A 27,046-nucleotide genomic window follows, 5' to 3' on the forward strand; every position below is an offset into this window, starting at 1 on the left:
GAGAAGCAGCTACTTGGGAATGTTTGGCGTTTCCCCCTTGAACAATGCCTCAAGCTATTAATAGATTTTTTAAAAATGTTGCTCATTCGTGTTCTGTTAAGTAAATAGATGATCGATAAACTAATCCTTCACCGGTAAGTAACTTAATGTCTGGCTTTATTATCATTGGGTTTTTTTCTGTAATTTGTCCATGCAGTCCTTACAAGTATAATGGTATTCTGTTTGTAAATGATTGGTCACTTAGGCGACACAAAATGTGATAACATGCGCTAAAATTGTTATTGCAAAATTCTGGACGGCACTTGAACGCACCATTGCCTTTTTTGGATAAATTAGCTAACAAACGACTAGCTAGCAGCAGTTAGCCGACAGCTCCCGTGTCCAGCTCGGAGTATATTTACAACCGACGTGGGGTTTTTATTTTTTTATTTTAACTCTCCAGAGTCAAGTTGGATTAAATACATTTCTCGGAAACGCTCGCGGAGTTCACGGCACTGAGGCGCGTAACTTTGGCGAAAGATAAAGGCTCGTGTCGGATGAGGAAAATGTTAGTTAGCTAACTTGTTTACAGTTAGCCTAGCGCAACGTTTAGCAGCTCTTAATGTTTGTGTAGACATTTTATTTAGTTGCTAACGTGGAATGCATATGCATAAATAAGACTGTAATGAAGTACGTCAAGCGTATGACACATTAACAGACCAATAACATATGTCAGCGAGAGTCAAACGCGTGGACTTCGATGGGACTCGTTCATAAAGCATCTGGGAAGCGGCTCGGTCACACGCAGAGGGGGGTGCGTTCATCTTCGGACAGCCTCGCCAAACGCCTCGCCTTTAGTCAGTAGTGCAGAACATGCAATGCCCCTTCGCAGTGTGATCAGTTAGGCAGGCAGGGAGGAGACGGTCGGAGTCGTTCAGGTCGCCATGGCGAGTGCCCTGGCCGCCAAGTTGGGCTTCAACTCGCTGATGAGGAAACAGGCGAGGAGCTTCAACGTGAGGATCTGCACGATGGAGTCGGACATGGAGTTCAGCTGCGAGGTGGGCGTCGGTGACTGTGCGCGGTCGTTTGGTTCGACTTATTCACACATACAACACTGTAGGGATGCAACTAACGATTCTTTTCTTCTTTTCTTTTTCCATTACCGAGTCATCGGTCTGTCGATTCTTTTCTCGGTTAATCGATTAGTCGTTTGGTCCAGAACATGTCATATTCCTCCCCAAAACTCCAAGATGATGTTTTGTTTTGTCCACACACCAAATGATATTTAGTTCACTGTCACAGAGGAGCAAAGAAACCAGAACATATTCACATTTAAGAAGCTGAAATCAGAGAATTTAGACTTTTTTTCCCCTCTAAACTACTTGGACCGATTAATTAGTTATCATAACAGATGGCGATTAATCTGGCAGTCGATTACTAATCGCTTAACTGTTGCAGCTCTACATAAAATGGTGCAAATTGTTGATTGTGTTTTGCCAAAACTCCAAGATGCTCTTTTGTTTTTGTCCGCACACCAGAGATATTTCGTTTTACTATTCACATTTAAGAAGCTGAAATCAGAGAATTTTGACTTTTTTACTTGAACCGATTAATCGATTATCAAAATAGTGGGCGATTAATATGGTTATCGATTAACTAAGCGATTAATCGATTGACTGTTGCAGTTCTACATAAAATGGTGCAAAAAGTTGATCGTGTATTTCCCAAAACTCCAAGATGATGTTTTGTTTTGACCACATACCCAAGATACTCAGTTTACTGTCACAGAGGAGCAAAGAAACCAGAAGATATTCACATTTAAGAAGCTTAAATCAGAGAATTTGGACAGTTTTTTTTCATAAAAACTACTTGAAACGATTAATCGATCATCAAAATAGTTGCTGATTGATTTGGTCATTGATTACTAAGCGATTAATCGACTAACTGTTAACATCCGTTCTCCTACTGCAACACTGAAGATCATTGGTGGTAATGAAACTGCTGCCATAGTATATATATGCTCAACTCAACTTCAATCTGCAACAAAGTTTATACTATTATATCTTATTATGAGTCTCACTTGTCAACACTAGATGGCAGCAGGCAACTGTGAACACGCACCAATGGGTTCATTCGTTCTGCAGCTTCTCTGTATTCTATCTGTTCTAAGTTATATCTCTTGTCTGTATGCAGCAAAGGAACCGGGGGAGTTATTCAGTCAGTGGCAAAGCCCGATGCAGTGTGGGACTTTGCTGAGATGCTGGAAAGTAAAAAAAAAAAAAAAAAAAAAAGTGTGCATCACTCCCGCAGTGTCAAAAACTAAAAAAAAATCATGCCACGTTGGTTTCGCGCTCTGGGTTTTATTCCTTCTTACAGTGTCTTTAAAAATAGTATATGACTCGGTCGGTTGATGATATACCAGAGCTGAAAATTACATTGCAGATGCTAAATCTCTGTACTTAAAAAGGGAGGAACCCCCCCCCCCCCCCCCCCCCGCTGAAGTTTGCAGTTGGTAATTACAAAGAGCAGCATGATGTTTAGCTGCACATTTCAATTTTTCTGTGCTGGGATGATAATTTTGATCAATTATGGGTTTTGAGAATAGTATTTGCAAATAAAATAAAGATAGGTCGCACAAACAAAATGATCATTCTTCCTTGGCACATTGGCCCTCGCTGCATCGTGGAGCTTACATTCTCATTTCTCAGTAGTTTTTTTCCTCCGTTTTTCCCCTTACACCAACCTTGAATACTCCCGACAGTAACTTGTGCTCTGATTTATCTCAGAGGCCCGAGATGAAAGCTATCTGAACACGTTTGGCTCACAGCTTTGAACCATGAGACTGACGCTTGTATGTCTGGAGTCAGTAGACGTTTTCGTCTTATGAACGTCTTTCAATATTTAACCGTGTAAAGAATGAAGTGCTTCTGCTCCTTTGCTAATTTATAAATAACAGGGGGAAGTGAGTGAATGATGTGGCTTTTTCTCTGTCAAACATCTACTACTACGTTCGGACTGTGAGAACATTTAGTCTGAGACTAAAAACACCTTTAAATGTTTCAGTTCAAGTGGAAAGGAAAAGACCTTTTCGACATGGTCTGCCGGGCCCTGGGTCTGAGGGAGACGTGGTTCTTTGGGCTCCAGTACAACATCAAGGACACAGTTGCGTGGCTGAAGATGGAGAAGAGGGTAAAGTGATTCTAATGTTTAAACAGCCCAGAGGCCGTGTAAACATCTTGAATATACAGTCAGTGTGAACTGAATGGGAAAGGATTTGCACCAATTTTTTTTTCCTTTGGTTCATTGTTGCAGGTTCTGGATCAGGAGGTACCAAAGGAGGAGCCCATCACCCTTTACTTCCTGGCAAAGTTCCACCCTGAAAATGCAGAGGAGGAGCTGGTGCAAGATATAACGCAGCATCTCTTCTTCCTACAGGTAAGTCTACCTAATATAAACTTCCCGTTTTCTAATTTCTTTATCATATTTAATCAAATCAAATTGAAAGATTCAGGATTCTCTCTTGAGATTTATTCAACTCACGAGGTTCTTTGTACACATACACCGACTGACGCCGTCCTGTGCTCTCTCTCTGCTGCTCTCCAAGTTTGAAATGGCCACATGGCTCACAGGTTAAAACCCAAAATCCACCATGGCTCCCAGAAGTAGCTGTGGATTACTGTCTGGCTCAGGGGCATACACACACGAAAAAAACTCTTTTTCTTTGATCGTAATCTTTCCCAGAGGGCTGCTGTGTTTGAAGGCTTTAAAAAGAAAAACACTGTTAGAGGTGAATGTCGTCTTTTTTGAGGAAATGGATTAGTTAAAAATGAACGCTTCAGAAAATAAGTTAATGAGATTCAAGATGCTCTGTGAATTCTAGGTGATCCACAGTTTCTGACGTGCACTTTTTTTTTGTGTCCACTTTTTCTCCCCGTCTGATTGTGTGCAGCCGTGCGGAATCAATGCTCAACATATTACCCCTGCCCTTTCTCTCTTCTTAATACTCTCCGGGGAATTCCTGCGGAGCCCGCCGCACCATTCCGCTCGCGAGAGATGAGATTTGTAACTGTGCTCCCCATCGTCCAACGCGACTAGCCCACATTTGTCAATTACCAATTAGGCTTTTAAGGGGCTTAGTTATTGGCCCAGTTAATGACATATTCTCTGTGGGATTACTTGCTTTCCATAACATCCTTGCACCATTGTGCTGCTGGTTTAGTTTTGATGCTTCAGTGCGTTTGGTGTTCCCCAACATTTTGACAGAAGCACACATCGACTTAAAAAAGGTCTATCCGAGTCTTTAATCCATTTAGAGGCAGTCGAGGCAATTTATTTATTTCAGAGGGAAACCAATGCTTAAAAAAACCAGACCACAGCCGACAAATTACTTGACAGTTAAAGCGATTCACAGCTCACACGGGGAGGAGAATACAAATGTGTAGCGCCTGGCGTCGCCTGTCTCCTTCCAACTCTGCCGTCATTAATTCCCATAATGTCGGGAGCAGGCCTCTATTCAGGTAGCGTCACGGGCATGACAGCGGGATTAGTGCTTATCAGAAATGATCACCTGCCCGGATACACACACACACACACACACGCATACCTAACACACCAGTTAAACAAACAGACACATCGGAGTCACGCCTGAATCGACCTGCGTTCTTTGCAACAACATGGTCTCATTTGTAAAACCAGATTGCAGCGTCAGCCTCTTAGCGCCTCAGCACGATTAGGGGCTGTCGCCTTTTGGCTCCACACCTTTTGTCAGTTTCGAAAACACGAGGAGACAGCATGACTGGCTTTTGCAAATGATACGGTTTTGAAGGATTAAATTGCCCGCTAGTATGACTACAGCTGAAGCATATGTGCCCCCACGTACAACCTTGAAGGAACCTGCAACTGACACCAACAGCTCCTCGCAAAAATATTTTTAATTGAGCAACCTTACAATCCAGCTCCGTAAGTTTTGGGATTCAATTAGTCTGACGTGAAGCTCGGGAAAGTGACACCCGGTGAGAAGTCGCACTTTAATCCGGAAGGAGCTTGTTAAAGGGGATTTCCACCCCTCAATTTAGAAAATCATATTATATTGGGATCCATGAAATTTAGGGCAACACTTGTAAAATGTGAAACCATTCTTTCCTTATTTAGATATAAATTTGGAAAAATAAACCGTGAATTTATCTCGCTGGCTGAGTGGAGTGTACTCACAAATAGAATCAACCATCCTGGGGGTTGTAAAAATGGGCGGCGCCCTCTTAAATGATAATTTGGAGCCTTTTTCTAAGACTTTCTGTCGTGTCATCATGCTCTGCTGACTAGCGAGCTGATATTCTCGGAGCAGCTTAATGATCGTATGAAATACTGTCGGCTGAGGGTGCACAGTTTTCTGGCTCGGTGTCTTAATAGGTCCCCGTGTGGCTACGATACTTTAAGTCTTACAATACTTATTTGGCACAGTTTGTCCGAGCGCGCCAGTGTTCTGTCGGTGCGGTAAACCGGATGTTCATTTCCCCCTGGTGTGCAGCATATGTAGTTATAACTATCGGTACGCTGTAAACACATTGTGTGTTAGATGTGTCCGTGGCACTCACAAAGTAGAATGCAGGGAATAGAAGTTTTTTGGAGCATGCCCTGTCACTCTTCTCTCTGAGGTATCAAGTCTTTTTAACATTGTTTTTGAGTCACGTCAGATCAGCTGTCTCAAGAGTCATTTTGCTCCTCTGGTGAAAATCACTAAAACGGAAACTAAGACACAAAAGATCCGTCCTGATTCTTAATGTAGGTGAAAGAAAACGGCCTGTCGTCGTCTGTGCTGTTCCAACACTTAACCAGCGAAAAAGCTTCTCTTCTGATTTCACAAACAAGAATATACATTAGCCGCATGGTTAACTCTGGATTGAGTGTTGAGTGAATGAAAGAGGGCTTTGTTTTTCAAGGGGGGATTTACATGCACAGCAAAAATGTGTAGTGTCTTAAAAGCTTGAGTATGTTTGTCAACTCCTCAGGTGAAGAAGAACATCCTCGAGGAGGAGATACACTGTCCGCCTGAGGCCTCAGTGCTGCTGGCCTCTTACGCTGTCCACGCCAAGGTCAGTGCTCTTTCTGGAATTTAATTTTTTTTACTTTTTATTTATTCTTACTTTAAAAAAATTAGCATGAACGAATGAAAACGTCCTCTCCTCCTCACACATATGTTTATAAAAGACCGGTCTGATGAGATGCTAAAAGATGTGAATCACTTACAACGGCTTTAAAGAAAAAGCTGTGCAGGCGCAGTATCACTCAGTGTGAACTGACTGAGAGAATACTTTGGCCCATCTGGAACACTCTTCAACTGAATTAATTACCTTCATCTCGTGTGGCCGTTGACGACTTCATAGAAAAGAAAAGTGTGAATTAACCTGTGGATCACATGGGTTCATTTAGGGAGCATTTGCTTCTGTTGTTGAGGCGACAGCGCTCACCACCACACCTACCGTGCAGCCCAGGCTTGACTATTAGATCATAAATCTGGTGCAGTTGATTCAAAATTCTGCCGCCAGTGTCCCGATAAGGGCCCAGAAGAGCGCACGTTTCACCTTTACCGGTTTCTTTTTGTATCCCTTAGTGTTTCGTGAAGTAGCTACAGGGTCTTGCATGAAATGTTTTTCAATGAATACATAAAAGTCTGGTTGCTGAGGAAGTAGCCTTTTAACTTGCTGTTGTAAAAATGCACCTCCACCGGAGCAGCAGCTGCCCGTCTGCGCAGCCAGCTAGCAGGTCTGCAGGTAGCAGCAAAATTCCAACGAAATAAAACAATCTCTTTAAATTAACCTGAGAAGTACAGTAGGTCCTGAAGAGGAGCGAATGTCGGAGAGTGTCCAGATTAGTGGCCTCAGAACTGCACCGCTGCTTTCATCAATTTTATTATGAGGATTCTGAGCAAGCGGCTGTGCCAAGTGAAGTGAAGTGAGGTGGGGTATTTTGGAGTCTTCTTAGGTGGAGCATGAAATTGACAAGGAATATTACTGCACCCGCAGATGTGTATTGGTCTGCACATGACTTATTCTGTTAACTGTTTATTTTTAAAGTCTGGCGGTCCTGGAAGACGTTGCTGTTCAGGCGGGTCAGTGGTGAGAAGAAGTCTCGTCAAAATCCACAGTGGAAAGTGATGGTTGTTAAAACTAAACCGTCACCGTGAACAGAGCCTTGTTTATTTACATTTGAGATCAGCAGAGAGGAAGCATGAAGAAACAGTTATTAACGCTCGCTCTTTCCATCTGTCTGGCTACAAAAACATGAATATGTTTTCATTTTAAAACACATGACTGCTACGATGTCTGTTTTAGTTTGAAAACTTCTGGGCTGCGTTGTGGTATGGACGGGCAAAAACTGAAAGGTTTGGAAGCAACGGCGCAGTCGCCTGGATCTGCTTCCTAGACTGCTAGCGTCGAAGGTGAAATGTTGTAAACACTCAAAGCACTAGTTCGACCCCGTCTTCACTCCAAGAAAAGAAATCCCTCGTCTTACTTTTCACGTTCCTCGTTCATAGTATTTTCTGTAAGTAAGCATCCGACCACGGAGCAGACAATCTGCTTTCTGTTTACACCAGTACGCTCGTGCCCAGTGTACATGCATGGCCACGTGATATACACTTTCAAGTGTGTTAGTACGGACATGGATTAAAACCGACGGGGGGTAAAATGCTCGTCTGGACGGAGATTGTTTTCATTTTAAAACACATCGCTTGCTGCTAACGTTTACACCTGCCGTGGTTTAGATGTAGCCTGCTGTCCTCTGTGGTCTGTGGATTGCTCCAATGCGCTGTCCATGGTTCTGAAACAACATATAGTCTCAGTATCTCAGCCAATAGTTTCGTTGTTTTTGATATTTATTTCACGGATGAATATAAAGCTTAAATAGAGGGGGACAATCCAGCCAAAATTGGACTGCACATGCCCATATCATGCCCACAGCGATGAGACCGGGAGGCGCTTGACGTAGAAGCACTGCTGTTCTGCATTGAAAGGAGCCAGTTAAGTTACTTTGGGCATCTGATCAGGACGACGATGACTACTCGTAGTAAATAGTAGATTTGTGTGTATGCTGCTGACGTGAGCTAAGTAGATCGACGCAGATCAGAGCCTCTGTTGGCTAACTAAATGTGACAGGTTATTATGATGTAGATTTTATATCACGTTGTCCGGCCCGAAACAAAACTGACCCTTTTAACACTGGCCTTTGCCATGAGTGTGTTTATGATGTGTCATTTGTACTCAATAAATTCCTATTGGTCTTCATTTAAGTTTGTCTTTGTCATTATGTAGCGTTGGATCACGCATTCTTACATATGAGCACTATCGACCGCATTTATCCTGTATGACAGGCACTGTCGAAAGATTTTCTCCGATTTATTGGTTGAGGATCAAACGACAAAGTTACCTGCTGTGTATAGAAAATCACTCCGCAGGAGGAAGCGCCCTTAATAAACCTCAGGGGATTTCAAGTCGTTTTGGTTGAAGGATCCCATCTTTCTGAAATCCGCAAAAAAAAAAAGGTACGAGAGAGCGAGGTGAAGCTTTTTGACAGGCGGACAGGCGGACAGGCTCGAGCGCTATACCTCAAAAGATTTGGCCGAGAGCCCTCAGAGACTCGCCTTTTCCCCATGCCAATTTACAGGCCCTGGGATAAAGGCGACTATGTGTGGATCAAGAAAAAGAATCTGTAAATCACATTTACTTGTTCTCTCTGCTGTCATCACCCCCCCCCCCCATCTGAAAATAATATGGGGCCACAATCTGTTTTCATTTCATCAGCAGTCCACTTTGATTAGAGCCAGTATGAATAAAGCGCCATTATGAGCAAGGAGAGACGGGTTCTTGTTTAGCAGTGCAGCTGCTGAGAGTTTTCCTTTCTACTTTTTGGCATCATGAGTTTGTTATTGTGCAGCAACTACTTTGTAGCCCGTGAAGTAGGGATCTACAGTGGGATCTACTTTGGCGCCGCCCTGACTCCTCTCTAATCATTATCATGCTAAAGATAGCAACACGGAGAGAGTAGGGGGATATTTCAAAAATGATGTACGGACAGTCGCACACAAAATCCATGTGTTTTATCAATGTCCAGTCGGAGCAGAGACTTTGTTTCACATCAGATGCAGCAAGGAGCCATAACAGTTTCCTTTTTTATAAGTTACAGAGCGTGAACAGAGGGGAAAGAAGATAGTAGGGAGGAATGTGAGCGCCCTTTACATTTTTACTTGAACACAAATAATTGCACAAACAGTGGGATTAAAGATAAGTCCATCGAGAAAATGTAATCATTACACAAATGTGTAAACCTTGTATATGGCACGTTCGTGGACACTAACACATACATTTCATGCAGCGTAATGCCAGACTGTGTGCGGATATTTTCCAGAGTTTGGCTTTCGCATATGAAGAACGCAGCAGGAGATCGTTTGCGCTCACACAAATAGGGAAACTTTCCACATGCATTCTGTAGAGCATGCAGGACATGACGATAATTCCGCTGCAGAAAAGCAGTGTTTTCGTTTACAGTGGGCTCACTCAGATATCTTCAGGAATTGTGAACTAGAATGCTGGCAGGAAAAAGTTTCGGGAAAATGTCTGGAGCAAAATTTGCGGACGTTTTTCGTTCTCCTACTTCGGCTTTTCTCTATTAGCTATATACTGACAGTGACACATGTTTCTCCACCCCACACTCACACAGCCCTGACGGATGCTTTCCTATTAAATATCTTATTTAACCCTGTGTTCCTCTATCCCCGGTCTTGAAATTATTTGATGCTGCTCTCTGGAATTTTTCCCTATTACTGTCATTCCTCCCACTTTATTGTCTGTATTCTCGAAAGATGACGTCCTTTGTTTCCCTCCCATCCCAGTTTGTGTTTTCGCCAGGCCTTCCTGATGTCACTCCCCATTAAGCTTTGGTTAATTTCCTAACAAGTTCTTTCTTGTGTCAGAGCTCGTGCGCGTAGAATCATTTAATTCCCCTCACTGGGACCCACATAAACCTGACTTCTGTTTTCTGTGTGACGCAGTCTGTGTGAAATCATGAAGATTAACAACCGTAGTAACTATTCATTGGGTATTTGTATATGAGCCATCAGTTCAGCGTCTGTGGGTCTGCAGAGGTTTTTCCACAACCTCCTCCTGCTTTGTATTCAGAGTGGGTGCCGCACTACAAGGTGGCTCCGATGGGGAATTTCGAGAGACAGCTGCTCTGCTACGGAAGAAATGCAGAGGGAGTCACTCCGGTGCAGAGATTGAGGAGGAAGTGAGATTTGTCCGAGTCAGATGAGTGCACACCGACAGGAGCGTCTCCTCTGGGTGGATCGTGCAGGAGGCGGGACATGACGAGAGTTCAGCCGCGGAAAGGAGTGCTTTTTGTTTACAGTCATCAACACGCCACCTCGCTCGCTGCGAATTCCCCAGAGATTCTCCCGCCGCATTCTCACTCGGACTCACTCGGAAAATTCGCTAAACATTCTCCATTTTTAGCCCCTTCAGAGAAGTTCAGGAAAATGTCCAGTCTTCAGTGCGTGTCTGAAAGCAGCATATCAGGTATAAATGACACTGGTGGGAGTGATTGTATTTAGGTGTCTTCAACAAGTGGTAAATGAACTGTATTTATGTATTGATTTTTCTCGTCTTATTGACCAATCAAAACGCTGTACAGCACAAGTTACATTCGCCCACATTCACACACTGCTGGAAAAGCTGTCAGTGGTTTAGTGTCTTGCCCAAGGGCATTCATACTGGGGGAGGCGGGGATCTAACCATCGACCATCGAGTTCGTGGACGACCATCTCTACCTCCTGAGCCACAACCGCCCACACTAGTACCTAAACTACTTTTTTTTTAAATTATTGCTCTAGATCAGATTATTTTTTCTCCTCACATCATGTGGCACAGATTTCTAATCTGTCCAAACCGCAAAATGCTAAATAGAGTCGCACCTTTAAATTGCTGTCATTCAATACTTCTTGGAATTTCTCTTCAAAGAAAAACTAATCCTTCTACAGTACATCTCACGACTCTACTGTTATAATGCTGTTGCCTATAACACCGCTTGGGTAAGTCAGCATCATCCTGAGAGACGGCGAGACATGGACAGGGGAAAAGAACAAAGACACAAGTCAATTCAATCATTATTTGTTCTGTAACTGAGAAGTGTCTAAAATATAATTCGGAAAAGTATAAAAAAAAAAGGATGTTGTGTATCCGTACCAGATATGAAACAAAAAGCACCTTCGTTATTTGTTGATTAGCCATCCATGGAAGAATCCGTGCTAGAAAGAAAAAAGATATATATTTTTAGCTTTTTTTAGCTTATGTAACTCTAATGCCTTTCATTGGTGTATTTCATGGCTAGATATGAAAAAAAATCTGTATTTCTCACTATTGTGCTGCGAATGGATTTTCTTCAAAGTGCCTGGAGTGTATGAGGAAACACATTTCCTAGATTTAGAAAGATGCAGAGGGGGCGAGGGTGGGGGGTTATTGAACGGAATATATCCATTAGGCGGTCGTAACTGTTGCTGCTGCTGGTAATAATGCTAAGGGAAAAATATTGACACGTAGCTTGTCCTTTGAGGATCGATCGTTACCGTTAGTTTGGACTTGTTTGAAATAATTGGAAGAACGGTGTGTGTAACCAGAAACCGTTGGAAGGCACTGTCACTGTCAAAACATCCTGTCTCCCCCTGGACAGAGTGTGTGTGTGTATATATATATATATACAGTATATATATATATAACTCCACCCTGTTTATATGATCAATTATAAAGTGGTTACAAACAAACAGGTGAGGAAATGAGGGAGTACGAAGCAAGGAGGACGGGGAAACTGAGGAGAGAAAAAGATCTAATTACATGGACCGTGGCTTCTCCAACACTTGGAGCCACTGCAGCTGATCCTGGCCTCTCCAGTCTGCGTGTTGTTGAGCTTATTAAATTCTGGTCTGTTTGTTAAGTGCTGTTTGTGTTGTGTGGGGGGAAAAAAAGAAAATCCAATTAAATCTCATAGTGAAAGTAACACCATAAAGACAACAACTCAACGAAGCAGTGGTCAAGTGGTCACAAGCTTCTAATTTATTCTGTGCAAATGTAAAAAAAAAGTCCAACGATGCTTAAAAAGCAACTTAATAATCACAGTGCAAAAGAAAGACAAGTAGATTTGCTCTTGACATTTGAAAATCATACAAATAGCATAAGGCATCACACAGGTACAGGTTAACGGTCGTGTTAACCTACTTACATAAATCTACAGTCATAGCCCACTTTTCATAAACTGTGGCCACACGTATAATTCATATTCTTCCTCCGCCTTTGCACAGCAGCCCAGTGGAAAGTCACCAAAGCCACTCAGTCATGCCTCATCCATTCATATCTCTCTCCAAACACGCGTGATATCATTCTCTGTGCCCCGGCCCTACGATGATAAGTGATCCGTCTCAGTTCTCTCAGAGTTTTTCCTAATAGCATCATTTATACCGTCTCCCAAACAAACTGGGCCACTGGGTGTGCGGTTGCACATTAATGACCCGATGGCAGACCGGCTGCCGGTCATCTGCCGAGAGACACTTTTTGTTTGCCATTGCTGTAGCAGCATCTTTACGAACGGCTCCCAGGAGACACATGGTCTGGGCTGTTATTGGAAGGGAAAGGTGGCCAGTGGCCATTAGTATGGAGTGATTTTAATCCTTTTGGCACTTCTGCTTCCGTTTTATCAGTACGAAGACTACGACCCCAACGTTCACAAACCTGGCTTCCTGGCTGAGGAGGAACTGCTGCCGAAGAGGGTGAGTGACAGCCGGGGTTATTACTTATTGTCATTCACGAATGACGGGTGTTTACATCTTTTACTCTCACCATCCGGGGCCTACACCTGCATTATGCTACAGTAGGCGGCATTGCGGTAAAATGTTCTGTTCTTTTTTTGCATGCATTCATGGATATTTATGTCTGTCTCTCTCGATTTCAGGTGATTAACTTGTACCAGATGACTGCGGAAATGTGGGAGGAGAGGATCACAGCGTGCTATGCGGAGCACAGGGGCAGGACGAGGTAAGAACCGCTGCACTGAATGCTGCACCGCTGAAATTCCACAGACGTCAGCACAATTTCAGTTTGGAGTTCACTTAGCGTGTGTGTTTAACAGTTTGTTCCTCGAGAAAAGTTTTTAAGCAAAACCGGCGTCCATTTTAGCCTTGAGATGCAAAAAGGCTCAAACAAAAGTTCCGTCTGTGGGAAAGAAGAAATTGCACCCGCACCACATCTTATAACTTATGAAGTGTACTTAAATATAGTCTGTAGTCACATGAGTTGATGTAACAATTTTGGAGAAAGGATTCAAGCTGCAAATATATATATAAAATTTAGGAAACAACAAGTTGTTAAACTGTTGTTAAACTCTGTTCCACCATTAAACCGAACAGAGTTGAAAAATGGATCGAGCGCGAGTGTGAGGGATGTGGAGTGTGTTAAAACGCCTGTGGGTGGGGTGTTTCATGCTGGAAATTGAATTCTAAAAGCCAGAAGCCTCAGCATTTAGAAAGAAGGAGAAAAAAAGTCATAATTGAGTCACTGGTGCTGATCAATAAGCCTTTTCAATGCAGTGTGTGGTCCTCACACCTTTAGCATTCCAATTGTCCATAAGGTCACCCGCCTTCTCTCCCGCAAATACCTGAAATACTTGAGCACAAAGAGTTCCTTTTTTGTCCTTTTTGTACAGATACTTTTCCTTTTAGAAGTATAAACATGTTTTTTTATCCATGCTGGCAGCGTGGCTCTGAGAACTTCAGTGTCCCTCGGTCGATCGGTCCGCCACTTATCCAATTCCAAATATATCTCAACAACGTCTGAATGGGTTGCCATGAAATTTACTGTGTCTCCTTTAGGATGAATTGTAGTTGTTTTGGTGACCCCTTAACTTTTCCTTAAGGGGCCATCAATCAGGTCAAAACTTAGAATATGTCCAATTCTGATTAATGACCAAAAAAACGTGCTCAAATAATGACACTCTTTACGATCTCAGCGGTACTTCATGTGTAGTGACGCTGATTATCATCAAACATGTAATACAATATATTATATATTTATTTTAACTCATCAGTGTTTTGTGCTCATTGATCCTGCAGTTATTGAGCGTTACAGACAAATTTCCTGCACATTAGCATTTAGCTCAAAGCGCTATAAGAACTTTGTGGAAATACAATTTTGACTCTAATTAGGAACGAACTACAATCTAATTACGGACATAGTTGCTAATCGGACGTGACATTTGGAGCTGGGTTTAGCTAAAGTTTTCAAAAGCAGCACAGACACATTTTTGGTTGCTTCACTCACTTAGACTTTTGTTTCATCTGTATTTTGGTCTATATTAATGTTGAGCTGGATTCAGATTTGATTATTTTTTAAAAACGGATGTCACCACAATGGGAAAGTTATTTGAAAAACATTCAATGAGCTTCTGTGTTAACGTGCAAATGCATTTTTTTATCGAGCGCAGCTCTATCAGCATTAATCAACCATCCCCATTTGAATTTCCCCTGACCCTCAGAATGTACTCGGCGTCCAACCTAGTTTTTGATTTTGTTTACTTGGCATAATGTCCCTCTGCCTGTTTAAACTTTGATGAAGCTTAAATCATCAATTATTTTTTTCTGACTACCACCCATATCAAACAGCAAGTTATTAAAAGTTTAGGCGCCAGGATGCCCTGATTTTGCCTCAGCCATCAAAGTATGCAAATGCTCTTCTTTTTTTCGTTGGGTTGACCCTGAAATCACATCAGATCAGCCTGCCAGGCTGCAGAGAGAGAAAGAGAGAGAGGAAGAAGAAAATAGTTTTTAGGCATTTGTTTTCTCTATCTTGGTATTTAGAGGCTCAGGGGCATCGGAATAAGTCGTCTTCTCCATCAAGCATAGCCTCCAAATCCTATTAACGAATTATAGTTGTGTTTTGTGTCAGTACTGTGCTCATGTTTCCACCCTCACAAGAGCTGCGCGGCAGTTTTTTAAGAGATCACACAACACGACAGATGCTACACACAGAAGCCGAGGAAACGAGGTCTGATCTCCCTTTTCTCTCCTCTCTCCTGCACCTCCTCTCCTCTCCTCCCATCCTCACTCCCCTCCCCTCTCTCCTTCTCCACTCCCTTGGATCCCTCTCAATCTCTTTCTCTCTCCTCCGTCTGTCTTTGAACCAGGGATGAAGCCGAGATGGAGTATTTAAAAATAGCTCAGGACCTGGACATGTATGGCGTCAATTACTTTTTAATCAGGGTGAGCCAATGCTGCGTTGCTTGTGTCTTTACAAAGTCAGCCGATATGAAAAAAGGAGGAGGGGGTACCAGTTTCCCCGTGGTGTTAGGAAATGAAGTGGAAGAATGTCAGTCTCTCGATTTAAAAATAATTCATTAGTTTTGAATCTTGAGCACTCTATAGACATATTATAGTCATATATTGTTTTTAATGATGACTGCTGTTGGACACTGGATTTTTTTTCTCCAGGTGAGTCATAAGAAAAACAAAGGAATAACTTTTGACAAAGAGAAATTCACCTGAGGTGACCACGGCAGTGATCGTGGCATTCTCTGAAAGGCCAAGACATTTTAAAATACCACCTCGTCTTGAGTAATTCACTGTAGCACTACTTTTCAAGTAAACAAGCCCATATATATACACACACACTCCGCACTGTCATTGTTCAGCTCAGCCCCTAACAAATAGCTTTGGGAGGCAGAGTCACAGTAACGCCACCTCTTGTCAAATGCAGGTACAAATAAATGCTGGCGCGAAGTTTGTTCTGACAACTGCTCACCGGTGCCCTTTTGTTCACTCTGCCGACGTGGTGTAGAATAAAAAGGGAACGGACCTGCTTCTCGGAGTGGACGCCCTGGGCCTGCACATCTACGAGCCGGACAACAGGCTGACGCCCAAGTGCTCCTTCCCCTGGAACGAGATCCGCAACATCTCCTACAGCGACAAGGAGGTGGGAGAATCTTCTTGTTGTACTCCACGATAACGACTGGTGGAATAGTGCTTTGGGCGGCTCGATGGTGCAGCGGTTAGCGCGGTCGCATGACAGCAAGAAGGTTCTGATTGCACAGCCCCACATAAATGTGAATGTTGTATGAAATGTTGTTTGTTTTGACCAAAAGTTTTGGATACCCGTCTTGTTGTTCAGTTCACCATCAAACCTCTGGACAAAAAGACCAATGTTTTCAAGTTCAACTCTTCACGGCTGAGAGTCAACAAGTTGGTGAGTTCAGCCCGCACCGTAAAAAGCTGTTGTGACTGTGGCTGGTATTTATGGCTCACCGATATCAATTGTAAATATCATTCATTCTGGTCTTTGTTTCTCTTGTGCAGATCCTTCAGCTGTGCATAGGGAACCATGACTTGTTCATGCGCCGGCGGCGGGTCGACTCGGTTGACGTGCAGCAGATGAAGGCCCAGGCCCGAGAGGAGAGGGCCAGAAAGCAGGTACTGATGAATGGACAGACAGAGAACGGCGGGAATGGAGTTGAACATGACAATTAGCCAAATTTCCATCCTTTCACACATTTTCCCACCAAATATATATTTTATTTAAATTTTTGCCCACACTCTGGCTGTCTGTGTTGTTCAGGTGGAGAGACAGCGTCTGCAAAGGGAGAAGCAGCTGCGGGAAGAAGCAGAGAGAGCCAGGGACGAGCTGGAGAGGAGGCTGATGCAGCTGCAGGATGAGGCTCACATGGCCAATGATGCCCTGGTAAGACTTTATCGGTTAGCTAAACCAAAATCAGCTTTGGTGCTGGCTGTGTCACATATTCAAATTCCTGCCTCTTCACTTCATCTCCTCCTGTTTCTAATTGTCTCTTTCTTTGCTCTATTTCCCCTTCTCCATTTTCAACTTCCCTTGCCACTTGTCTACCTTCTCCTCCTCCCTCTTCCTGCTCCCCACCAGCTGCGCTCGGAGCAGACGGCGGACCTGCTGGCTGAGAAGGCCCAGATCGCGGAGGAGGAGGCCAAGCTGCTGGCCCAGAAAGCCGCTGAGGCCGAGATGGAGATGCAGCGCATCAAGGTGACGGCCATCCGAGGTCAGGAGGAGCGGCGGCTCATGGAGCAGAAGATGCTGGAGGCGGAGATGCTGGCCCTCAAGATGGCCGAGGAGTCGGAAAGGAGGTGGGGAGGAGCGGGCGGGTGAATGAGAATGATGGATGAGTTTGCAGCAGCAGGAGGTAGCAAATTTCTTGAACTGAAGAAACAGCCGCTGCGCTCCGAGCGCAGCGCTGAGGTGGCGCCGCCGCATTGAAACTGATCAAAGAATGAGAAACTTCTAAACTTGTTTCAAATCATTTAATTTCAAAATGCTTTGTTCTTGCGCCGCAGCTGAGAAAACAGTTAATCAAGCAGTTACAGCCACGCTGCTGCTGCACAAAGAAGGGAGAGTGCCTTTCTGCTAGTTAATTGTGAGCAGTAGGATCGATCGACGGTGGGAGTCCCTCTCAAACAGTCTCTTTTACGACACACTGAATCTCCACTCTGCTGAAACTGACTTTTTTTAAATCTTTTTTTTTTTTTGTAATCCGTGTCTTGAAAAGAAATGTTGTAATTTTCTCTTTTATACTTCGCAGAGCGGTTCAAAACCAATCCCTTAAACCAATCCTGCTGTTGACCTTTTAATTTTTTTTATTATTATTTCTGTGGAGAAGGAGATTAGCACTTGACGAGCGATCCTCAATGTGAATCAGCACTCTGCTGCTGATGGATGGCAATCGTCGCAGAAAAGAATTCAAGTCATTTTCATAATAAAAGAGAGACACACACAGATACTAAGAATATCACTCCACCACCCTCTTCTTCACAATTTATTAGGCAATCTCTCAAATGGGGCACCATTAACCACTTGCCGGTAACTGCAATTTCTGGATGAGCACTTTTCACCACCAGAGAAATTTAAAACTTGTAGCACTCAGCATGTAAATGACTGTGTCCACTCCAAACCCTCGAGGCACCGAGCTCCCCCACATCCACGGGGAGCCGCTGAGTGTTCAGGAACACCCGTCAAAAGAAATGTAATCACCGCCATATAACATTTCTTACAACAATGTGCCGAGACATCGCTGGTGGTGTAATGGAGTCAGAACTGATTGTCTGTCGGCCTGGGTAATAACAAAGTGACACTGGTGGTTATTTAGAGCACCGGTGTGTCGATTATGCGAGATCATTCCGGATTCAATTTCAGATAATTCATTGAAAGACTGGGAGGTGAATTAAAGTATTGACTGCGTTTTGTCCCTTAGGGCCAAGGAGGCCGAGCTGCTGAAACAGGACCTGCAGGAAGCCCGCGAGTCGGAGCGCAGGGCAAAGCACAAGCTGCTGGAGATCACCAGCAAGGCCATGTACACGGTAACAGACACACAGTGTCTCGCACACACTTAAAACACACACAGAAAGACACTCGATACTCACACACAACACAATTGACCAAGTCAGATAAATGTTCCAGAACAAACAAGCAGGCTGAAGCTATTAATTGATTAATATATTGATCAATTAGTCTATGGCTAATTTGAATCATTTATCAAGTAAAAAAAACTACAATCACATTATATTTAAAGGTCTTGTCTTGTCTGTACCAATGCTTCAAAATCCAAAAACATTCAGTTCAATTTTTTGGGTCGAGACTAAGAAAAACAGCTAATTCTCATTTGTCCAGGAACAATCAAATGTTTCGTATATTTGCTTGAAAAATAACTTGAATCATCATTTAATTTTCTTGCTGATCAATTATCTTTGGTCAGATTCATTGTTGCAGCTCTACACATTGATGAGCATCACTCAAAATTTCATGTAATTTATAAACACAATTTATCCATTTCCAAATGTGTTCTTTTATTGTGAGCAATTTAAGCAAAATGTATTTCTCTGGGCTGTAAATTGTGATGGACATTTCTTCCCTTTTTTCACATTTTAAAGCAAATATTAGTGGATTGATTATAAGTAAATCAAAAGATGACTCAATAATTAAAATGGTATTACAGACTAACGTTTACAGTATATATGTGGGAAAACCATCCGACGCTACACGGTTACATGTACACACTTTCACATGAATCACATATTATGCAGTACATGAACACAATCCCCGTAGGGGTAAAGCACTGCACATACAGAAAAAACACCATGAATGCAAATGGCGCACACATACAGTATATATACACACACACATAAAATGGCAGCCCCACGAAGCGGCACAGAACAGAAGATACTTGCATAAGAATAGGCAGCACCTAAGGCAGCCTACACAGGAGCTCTCAACATGCTAAAAGCCCCAATAATACATTTTCATCTGCTCGCACACACACACACACACACACACACACACACACGCAAGATACATACATACATTAAGATGCTGACCATCGATAGATGCTTGTAAGCTCATGAATGAAAAACCTACATTTATACACATACACTGGTGCACAGACATACAAAAGACAGAATGCAGTGTTCCCTTATCAGCCCCTTAGTGAAAACTACACATACACTCGCACAAGTACACACCACTCCGTTTCCCTCTTAGGCTCTGCCAGACCCTGTCTATGTCGAACGTATCCGCCGAGTTGTTTGGATTCACGTTCCCAACAAATGGATTTACATTTATATTGTGTATCAGGTCCATCTCTTATCCAGGTGGAATGTGGCCAATGCCTCTCAGACATCTTGGCCTGGATCTGAAGGCGTGTATTTATGTATTCGTGGTCCGCGACCATCAAAGTGGTCGTCTTTTTTTTCTCTTCCACCGACCGTCCACTCTATCAACACTATGCACTCAAGGTCCTCATTCATCTTTCCCCCTCCACGGTTTCTTTCTTTAACCTTTCCAATATTTCCCCTTGGTTTCCTTTTTTCCCCATCACTCAAAGTTTGTCTTTATTCTTTCCGATTTCCCTCTTTTTTCTTTTTGTCCGTTTTTTTTCTGTGTCTCTTCCTCCCTCCTAATCTCTCCGTCCATCCCCCTCCCCCCAGTCTCCCGGACTCCCGGCCGGCAGCATGCCCCCCGACCTGAGCTTCAGCAGGGAGAACCTCAGCTTTGACTTTAAAGACACGGACATGAAGCGCCTCTCCATGGAGATCGAAAAAGAGAAGTGAGTCGCTGCCCCCCATACCCTGAGCTGGCGCTGCCTGATATTTTCAGGAGTGTCGGCAAGTTTGCATTTCACACGCTCTGATTATGTGACTTTGCCTGATTCCAGTGGTTTTGGTGATGGTCGTTGTTAATAAGCAGGAAAAAACGTCTCTTTGAATAACCTCAACATTTGGTTGAGAAAATTAATGAAGTATTATACTTGGAAGAGACTGTCATTTTTAAACATGCACATTTTGATTCAGGAGATCAGGTGAGCAATTGACCTTCAGCATTAGTTGCCGCTGATGTCACTACCTACTTTCAAGCTTTGTTTATTTCCCCTCGCTCTCGTTGTGTCGGTGATTGCAGGCGGGGGAACTATGTTTAGACGAGTATGACCCCCGTCTTTGGAGTTAGGATAGATTACCTGGGTCATTGTCATCTAATGAGGTAATTAGATTAGGGAGTGAGTGAGCGGAGAGACCACAGGTCCAGTACTGGTAATTAACTGGTCATAAAACCAAGAAGACTGTGATTGTGAATTGGGAACATAAAGGAGCAGCAGTGGCTGAGGACACAGAGTGGGTCATCTACCAATCAAACAGTCGGAGGTTCGATCCCTGACACCTCCGATCCACATGTTGAAAGTTTGTGAATTGAATGCATTAGTGATTGAGAAGCACTTTGAGTGGTCATTAATTCAAATGCCATTTAAATGCAGCCCATTTACCATTAAGAAAAAAATTATATTGACCAGAAAAATCTTTAGGAAGTGTTATAATATTTTCCAGTTCCATCATTGTGTTCTGTAGTCTAGTTGGGTTTGTGAACTGAGAACATGGAAAAATGTTCTCTCACATATTTTTTTAGTTTTCGTCAAAAGTTCCGTTCCGTCTTTATTTTCCAACGTGTGAATGCCTTTGAGTAATTTGATTGTTATTATATAATAACGATTGATTATATGTAATATAAACTACAATGACTATTCAGTATTTCAAAGTCTGTGTCCCTATTCAATCTTTCGGTGTATAAGAGATGACACAATTTGGTGTTAAACGTTCTCATTCGGTGCGACAAGATGGAAATGTTCTACAAAAGTAAGGTGGCATCTATTAAAAAAAGAGAGATAAGGCCAAACTGCTAAACTGTCTCCCAACCTGCCATCTTTTCACGTGCTTTAGGGTCGAGTACATGGAGAAGAGCAAGCACCTGCAGGAGCAGCTGAATGAGCTGAAGACGGAGATCGAAAGTCTGAAGATGAAAGAGAGAGAGACTCCTCTGGACATCATTCACAACCAAAACACAGAGCAGGGGACCAGCAAGCACAGCAACTTTAAAAAGGTAGAGACGGCAGACTTGTCAAGCCTTATCCGTCCACACTTCTTCAAGATGTTTTTTTATGATAGGTCTTTGGTAGCAGAACAGAAATCTGATTACATCTACTGCTCGAAGTGATATTGGAAAAATCAGTACATGAGTCTGAGATTTGACTAAATCCATACACGACCATAGATCCAACGCCCAAATTATCCTGACATGTCCGATGCAGCTGTCAAATGCTGACCTTTACAAGTCACTGTCATTTTCCCCCAAACACAAACCTGCTCCAAGCCATACGCTACATTACCACACTGAAAAATTGATTTTTGCTGGAGCACCACGAAAGAATATGCCGGAGTCTGACATATCCACTGACAGTTAAGTGACGAAGAGGAGCAGTCAACTCAAGACTGAATAGTGTCAGCACTTAAAGGGGCAGTAAGCGATTTTAAATCCAATACACTCTTTGTAAAATTCTGCGAATATTTCCTCACGGCCCGCTAGCTGTCGGTAATTAGTTAACCACACGCACGAGTTATAGCTGCCCGCGCGGTTTATTAAAAAAAATTACGCCGATGTCACCTTCAAGGCTCCGTAGAAATTTGTGTTTTTGTACGAAATAAACTCCCATCAGTAGGAGCAGCCGTTTCATCTCACCTATTAATGTCTGAATATATGCCTTCCTTTCCACTTGCCTCCTGGTGTAGTGATGATGTGAAGCAACATGAAAAAAAATAGTCCCTCAGCTTCACTGGGACATCTCAAAATTGATTGGTCAAAGGCAATGAAAATTGTTATAAAAAGCGTTTTCTATTTCCTTTGTCCTTTGATGAACTCGCAGATTAGGCTCATTTCCCTTTATCTACCCACACCAGTATCTCTCCAATTTCAACAAAATTATGAACCCCATTTTTTTTTTTTGCTGTTTTCAGCACGTTGTATTAAAAAAAAAAAAGCAAAAGCCCACCCCTCCTCTGTTTTGTCTGCTTGTGTAAAATGCACTTGTTAAGGGGGCACTAATTGATTTTTGCGTGGCGATTAGTCATTTGGACGGATGGGGGCACTTGGAGCATGCAGGGGGAGAAGGAGCTAAGTTAAAAGTGGTTGGTTTAATTGAACCGGAGGCGGCTGGCATTCATCTTGTTAGTGAGTGGTGGGGGAGTGTGTGTGTGTGTGTGTGTGTGTGTGTGTGTGTGTGTGTGTGTGTGTGTGTGTGTGTGTGTGTGTGTGTGTGTGTGTGTGTGTGTGTGTGTGTGTGTGTGTGTGTGTGGGGGGGGGGGGGGGGGGGGGGGGGGGGGGGGGGGGGGGGGGGGGTGCTCACATGGCACTGCAGGGAGAAGGGAGGACAGAAATCGAGAGTGGTGAAACTAAAAGTCTGCTGACGCCAAAAGAGCTGTGAATTTTTTTTTGTGCGGCTGAGGTTGACCGATAAATGTTCAAAGGATGAGGACTTTAAAAGGGAGGCAGAGTTACAGAGAAGTGCTAAGATTGTTACTGTGAAGCTGGCGATCAGAGAGGGGGCAGGACGGGGGGCGGGAGGTCAGAGGGAATGTGGAATGATGGCACAGATCTCTGAGCCAGAAGCATCAGGACCGGCTGCAACCCCAGCAGTGAAGTTCTCTCTGTCCAGACTCTCTCTCTGTCTCTCTCCCTTCTGGATGATTAATGGATATCCCCCCCTAACATTGCCCGGCGCCTCTGCACTCCGACCAGGCCACGGGGTTCTGCTCTGTTAGCAGCACCGGGCGCCTGTCAGGAGAGCTCTACTTCAACAACTGAATCCTCACACTACTACAACGGCAGCGATTCCGTGTGTAAAGTTTCACAAAGTGGAAAAACCTTGTGAAGCAGTGAAGTGGTACTCAAGGGAGGTCATGCACCGAGGTTACTCTCATATTGCCAAACAATATACAGATGTATTTCCTTTCTGGAAACAGCTGACTGTCGTGCCAATTACAACATTAATACGTGGGGACTCTGAATATATAAAGTTTTTGCTCTTACCAGCATGGAGGGTGGGCAGTGTGGAACACAAAGCCAGATAGTTAGACTCAGATAAACACACACACACACTTCGTCTTTCACACAAACGTTAAGTGTCGTTCCGGCGGGACAATAGAAGGTGATCCATAAACACTACGCCGCAAATCCGTCCCCCTCACACACAATTTTTTTCTGTTTGGATTCTCTTAAGCCCCCATCCATATACACATTTCCCAGAAACAACCCGGATACCCCTGAACTGTCCTCCTTCATCCCTGCTACAATATTTACTTTGGCAGCCGCCAACAAATATCCCCTTACCCGACAGCTGTCGGGGACAGGGACAAGTTTGCCCACCTGATTGTTGTGCTGTGTTAGATGAGCCCATGGTTGGGTACTATGCTCGAGGGGTAAAAGCACAACCAGTGGCCCGAATTAATCCATCACCAGCTCATATAAACCTGTAGTGAAAAACTGTTAACGGTGCTTTCTCTGACTGGCGTTGATTGTCTAGCTGCCCTGCTCCCCCCCCCCCCCCCTTGTCTGTTTCATTACCTCTGCCGCAGTGGAGTAACCGACAGGTTTCTTTGTCTATCAGGGCCAGTTGTTAAACCCGGAGCGAGTGCAGATCTTTTCTTTCAGTTGATGTAAATTAGGATCAGCGTAAGAGGCATCAACAACACGGCATTGCCTTCAAATACCATCAGAGAGTTCGCACAAACAAGAAGAACCTTGGGGCTGTTGTGTTTACTGTAAACACAGCAAAGTGCACAAAGACTCTGCAATTATCTGCTCCTTATAATCACTTAGTCGTTTGATTAGTCAAAGGAAACAATTCCAGTCACGTGTCGGGGCTTCTGGTGCTGAGCAGAGGCACGGCTGGATTTCACCTGCACACGTGTACATACGATCACAGCTCAGTCAAGTCATGCACCTTGAGTTGTTTTGTTGTTATTATTTTGTACAGGATGACTCATCTGCAATTATCTGAGAAAAGTCAGATTTCCAATGATGTTCAATTCTGAAATTGCTGTAGAGTTTCACCACAACTGGTGGCCGATTGGGGTTTCTTACATGTTAATAGTCCAGTTGTGTAACAATCAAACTCTGACAGGGGCCAATTCTGTATAACGACCAGTACATTCTGCAAATAACACTTTTCTACTTGAGCTCGAGTAGCATTTGTGATGCAGGACTTTCACTTGAATTGAAGTATTTTGATGGTGTGATAGTGCTACTTTCGCCAAAGTAAGTGACCCGAGTACGTCCTCCACCACTGACACTAATTCATAATGAAAGTCACTCGATGAAATCAACACAGTATGGTCACGTGGCAGTCCCAAATCCATCAGACGCTCAACAACGCAGTCCAGGGTTTTAGGGAGGCTGCTCGAGGAGCGGCCAGCTCCCCACAACTGCGTGAACCGATTGGTCGGTACTAGCTGTCAGTCGCGCTGTATTCATCCACCCCCTTATACATATGGTGCCTTAACGTCCATTTGACTCTAAATGAGATCACAATTTACTAAAAATTAAAATCTTTCTGTATTGATGAACACTTGAAACTAGAGATTGAACCATAAACGCCTCGGGGAAATGTTTACTGACATTTACTGTTATAAATCAAGTGGGAAGTAGAGTCGCCCTCTGCTGCTCATTCCAGAGAATACAGACTATAGGGAAAGGGCAGGTGATGATTGCAGTAACATTCCAATAAGGATTTCCTGTTCCTGTCTTTTGCTTGCTTGTGTCACTGCAGTATATTCTGCTCTCTTCACCACTGATTAAAAAAAAACCCATTGGGTCTGTTGTTATCTCCTCCACAGCTAACACTGCAGAGCACCAAGACCAGAGTGGCCTTCTTTGAAGAGCTGTAAGCTACATACAGATGAAGACGGGGGGACGCACGACAACAACCTCTCGTTTCAACATTCCCGGTCAGTGTAAATGATCGACAACACTACAACGCCTTATCTTATTTTAGCCTTATTCCACTTCCTGGGAACCACTACGAAACACAAATGAACCAAAAAAAAAACGACCACTGCCTTGATCTGCGCCAACTCCATGGGGCCTCGTGTGTTTGCACAATGAAAGGATCCACGTACCTGCATAATGTTTTTGTACTAAATCTGGGATTTTTATTAAAAAACAAAAGTGTGTGTTTACAGTGAGTGAGTGAGTGGGTGAAATACAGAACATTCCCCTTCAACATTTTGAAGTGAACTTTTGCGAAAAGGGAAGAAGAAAAGAAGAAGAAGAGTGGTGTGATGTGATCTTTGACGACTCCTGTTCCACTGTGGGCTTAAACGACAGACAGTATTTGTTCCGTTCACAATGGTTATTATATCACATTCAAAATGAGGCTGACCTACATTAGCCGATTCGCTGTTTTTTGAAATTCAAGCAGAGCAGTTGAACAAGAGACTGAGTGATCGTATGGCTGATACCCCTGACCCAGTTGCAGTATGCACAGTAGTTTACTGTATCCTTCTGCTTAAATCCTGACCACTTTTTTCATTCCATTTTTATTCTACAGTTTCCTTCACACGACATATTTTTTGTTTGCTTAATAAGTTTCATGCTGCCTTAGTTTTTCTTGTTGCTGAATGTTCGAGCAGTGAAAACGTGATTTTTTTTTTTTGCCACCCTGCATTTTGAGAGCCATTTTTTTTTTTGCCGGTATATGCAGGGAAATGTAGGACGAGTGTAAAACAAGAGGACTATAAGAACTTATGTTTACGTCTTGTATACGCAGAGACGTCATGTTACATATCTCGGTGCTGCCTCCGGCGGGTGATTAGCGTGTCCGTACCCTACGCGAGGCACAGAGTGCACTATGCTCCGCCGTTAGAAGTGTTTATTAGAATCTGAACTGGATGAAGGAACCGTGATTTTTTTTTCTTCCATTTTTTGTGTTTTGTGTGTGAATACAACCACTTTTTGGAAAACATGGCTTTGCATCTATTTTGAATTAATGTGTCTTTTTTTTGAACTAATGATCTCTTTCCCTTTTGAAAGAAATTTTGGGGGGAATTGTAGGAATAGGAAGCAGTATTTAAAATACAACCTGTGGTGAAGTTACTGTACCTATATTTCTACATATACATTGCGACAGAAATGTATGTTTTGCCTGTAAAATAAATGAATATCAGGTCTGATTTCTTTTCTTTTTTTCGTACAGAAATGTTGTGTTAGTTATTTTGACAGACTTTGGTGAATGTCAGCTTTGATACCGCCGGTTTGATTCCACCCAACCCAAACAGACATCCAATTACACCTTTTGAAATGAATCAAGTGTTACGTAAGCACCCTCCATCTTGTGTCAGATCACATACCCCGTTTGCTTGAGTGACATGGTCTTTGTTTTTCCTGCTCGTGTGCTCACGGTGCGCGGGCACAGCGGGGTGTGTTGCATTTGTTTCATGCGTGCGCGCGTGTGTCACACCACATTAACCCTTAATGTGAGTCTCTACACCCATGTCCTCGGGGCCCCTGAGACTGACAGCCCTCTGAGTTAGTAAGCGGTGTGGAGGTTGGTTTTTTCTCTCCACTTCTCTTTCACCTCTGGGCTCAGCTGGAGAATGACCGCCCTTGGCCTGTCAGCGTGGTGACAGACGGACGTTCACAGGGGCCGG

At 43.4% G+C, this 27,046-nt stretch overlaps 1 protein-coding gene across 1 annotated transcript; it reads left to right on the top strand.

Moving 5' to 3' along the window:
• The first annotated feature begins 323 nt into the window (after positions 1–323).
• nf2a (NF2, moesin-ezrin-radixin like (MERLIN) tumor suppressor a) lies at positions 324–26,569 on the top strand. The gene is made up of 16 exons (XM_035640153.2): positions 324–1,037; positions 3,043–3,168; positions 3,292–3,414; positions 5,988–6,071; positions 12,719–12,787; positions 12,970–13,052; positions 15,196–15,271; positions 15,846–15,980; positions 16,176–16,250; positions 16,361–16,474; positions 16,620–16,742; positions 16,938–17,155; positions 18,277–18,382; positions 20,006–20,124; positions 21,287–21,446; positions 25,235–26,569. The coding sequence occupies exons 1-16, from the start codon at positions 924–926 to the stop codon at positions 25,283–25,285; spliced, it is 1,776 nt and encodes a 591-aa protein (XP_035496046.2). The 5' UTR covers positions 324–923; the 3' UTR covers positions 25,286–26,569.
• Positions 26,570–27,046: the final 477 nt, after the last annotated feature.

The sequence above is a fragment of the Scophthalmus maximus genome, chromosome 19 (assembly GCF_022379125.1).
Source record: "Scophthalmus maximus strain ysfricsl-2021 chromosome 19, ASM2237912v1, whole genome shotgun sequence".
In the NCBI taxonomy this organism is placed as follows: domain Eukaryota; kingdom Metazoa; phylum Chordata; class Actinopteri; order Pleuronectiformes; family Scophthalmidae; genus Scophthalmus; species Scophthalmus maximus.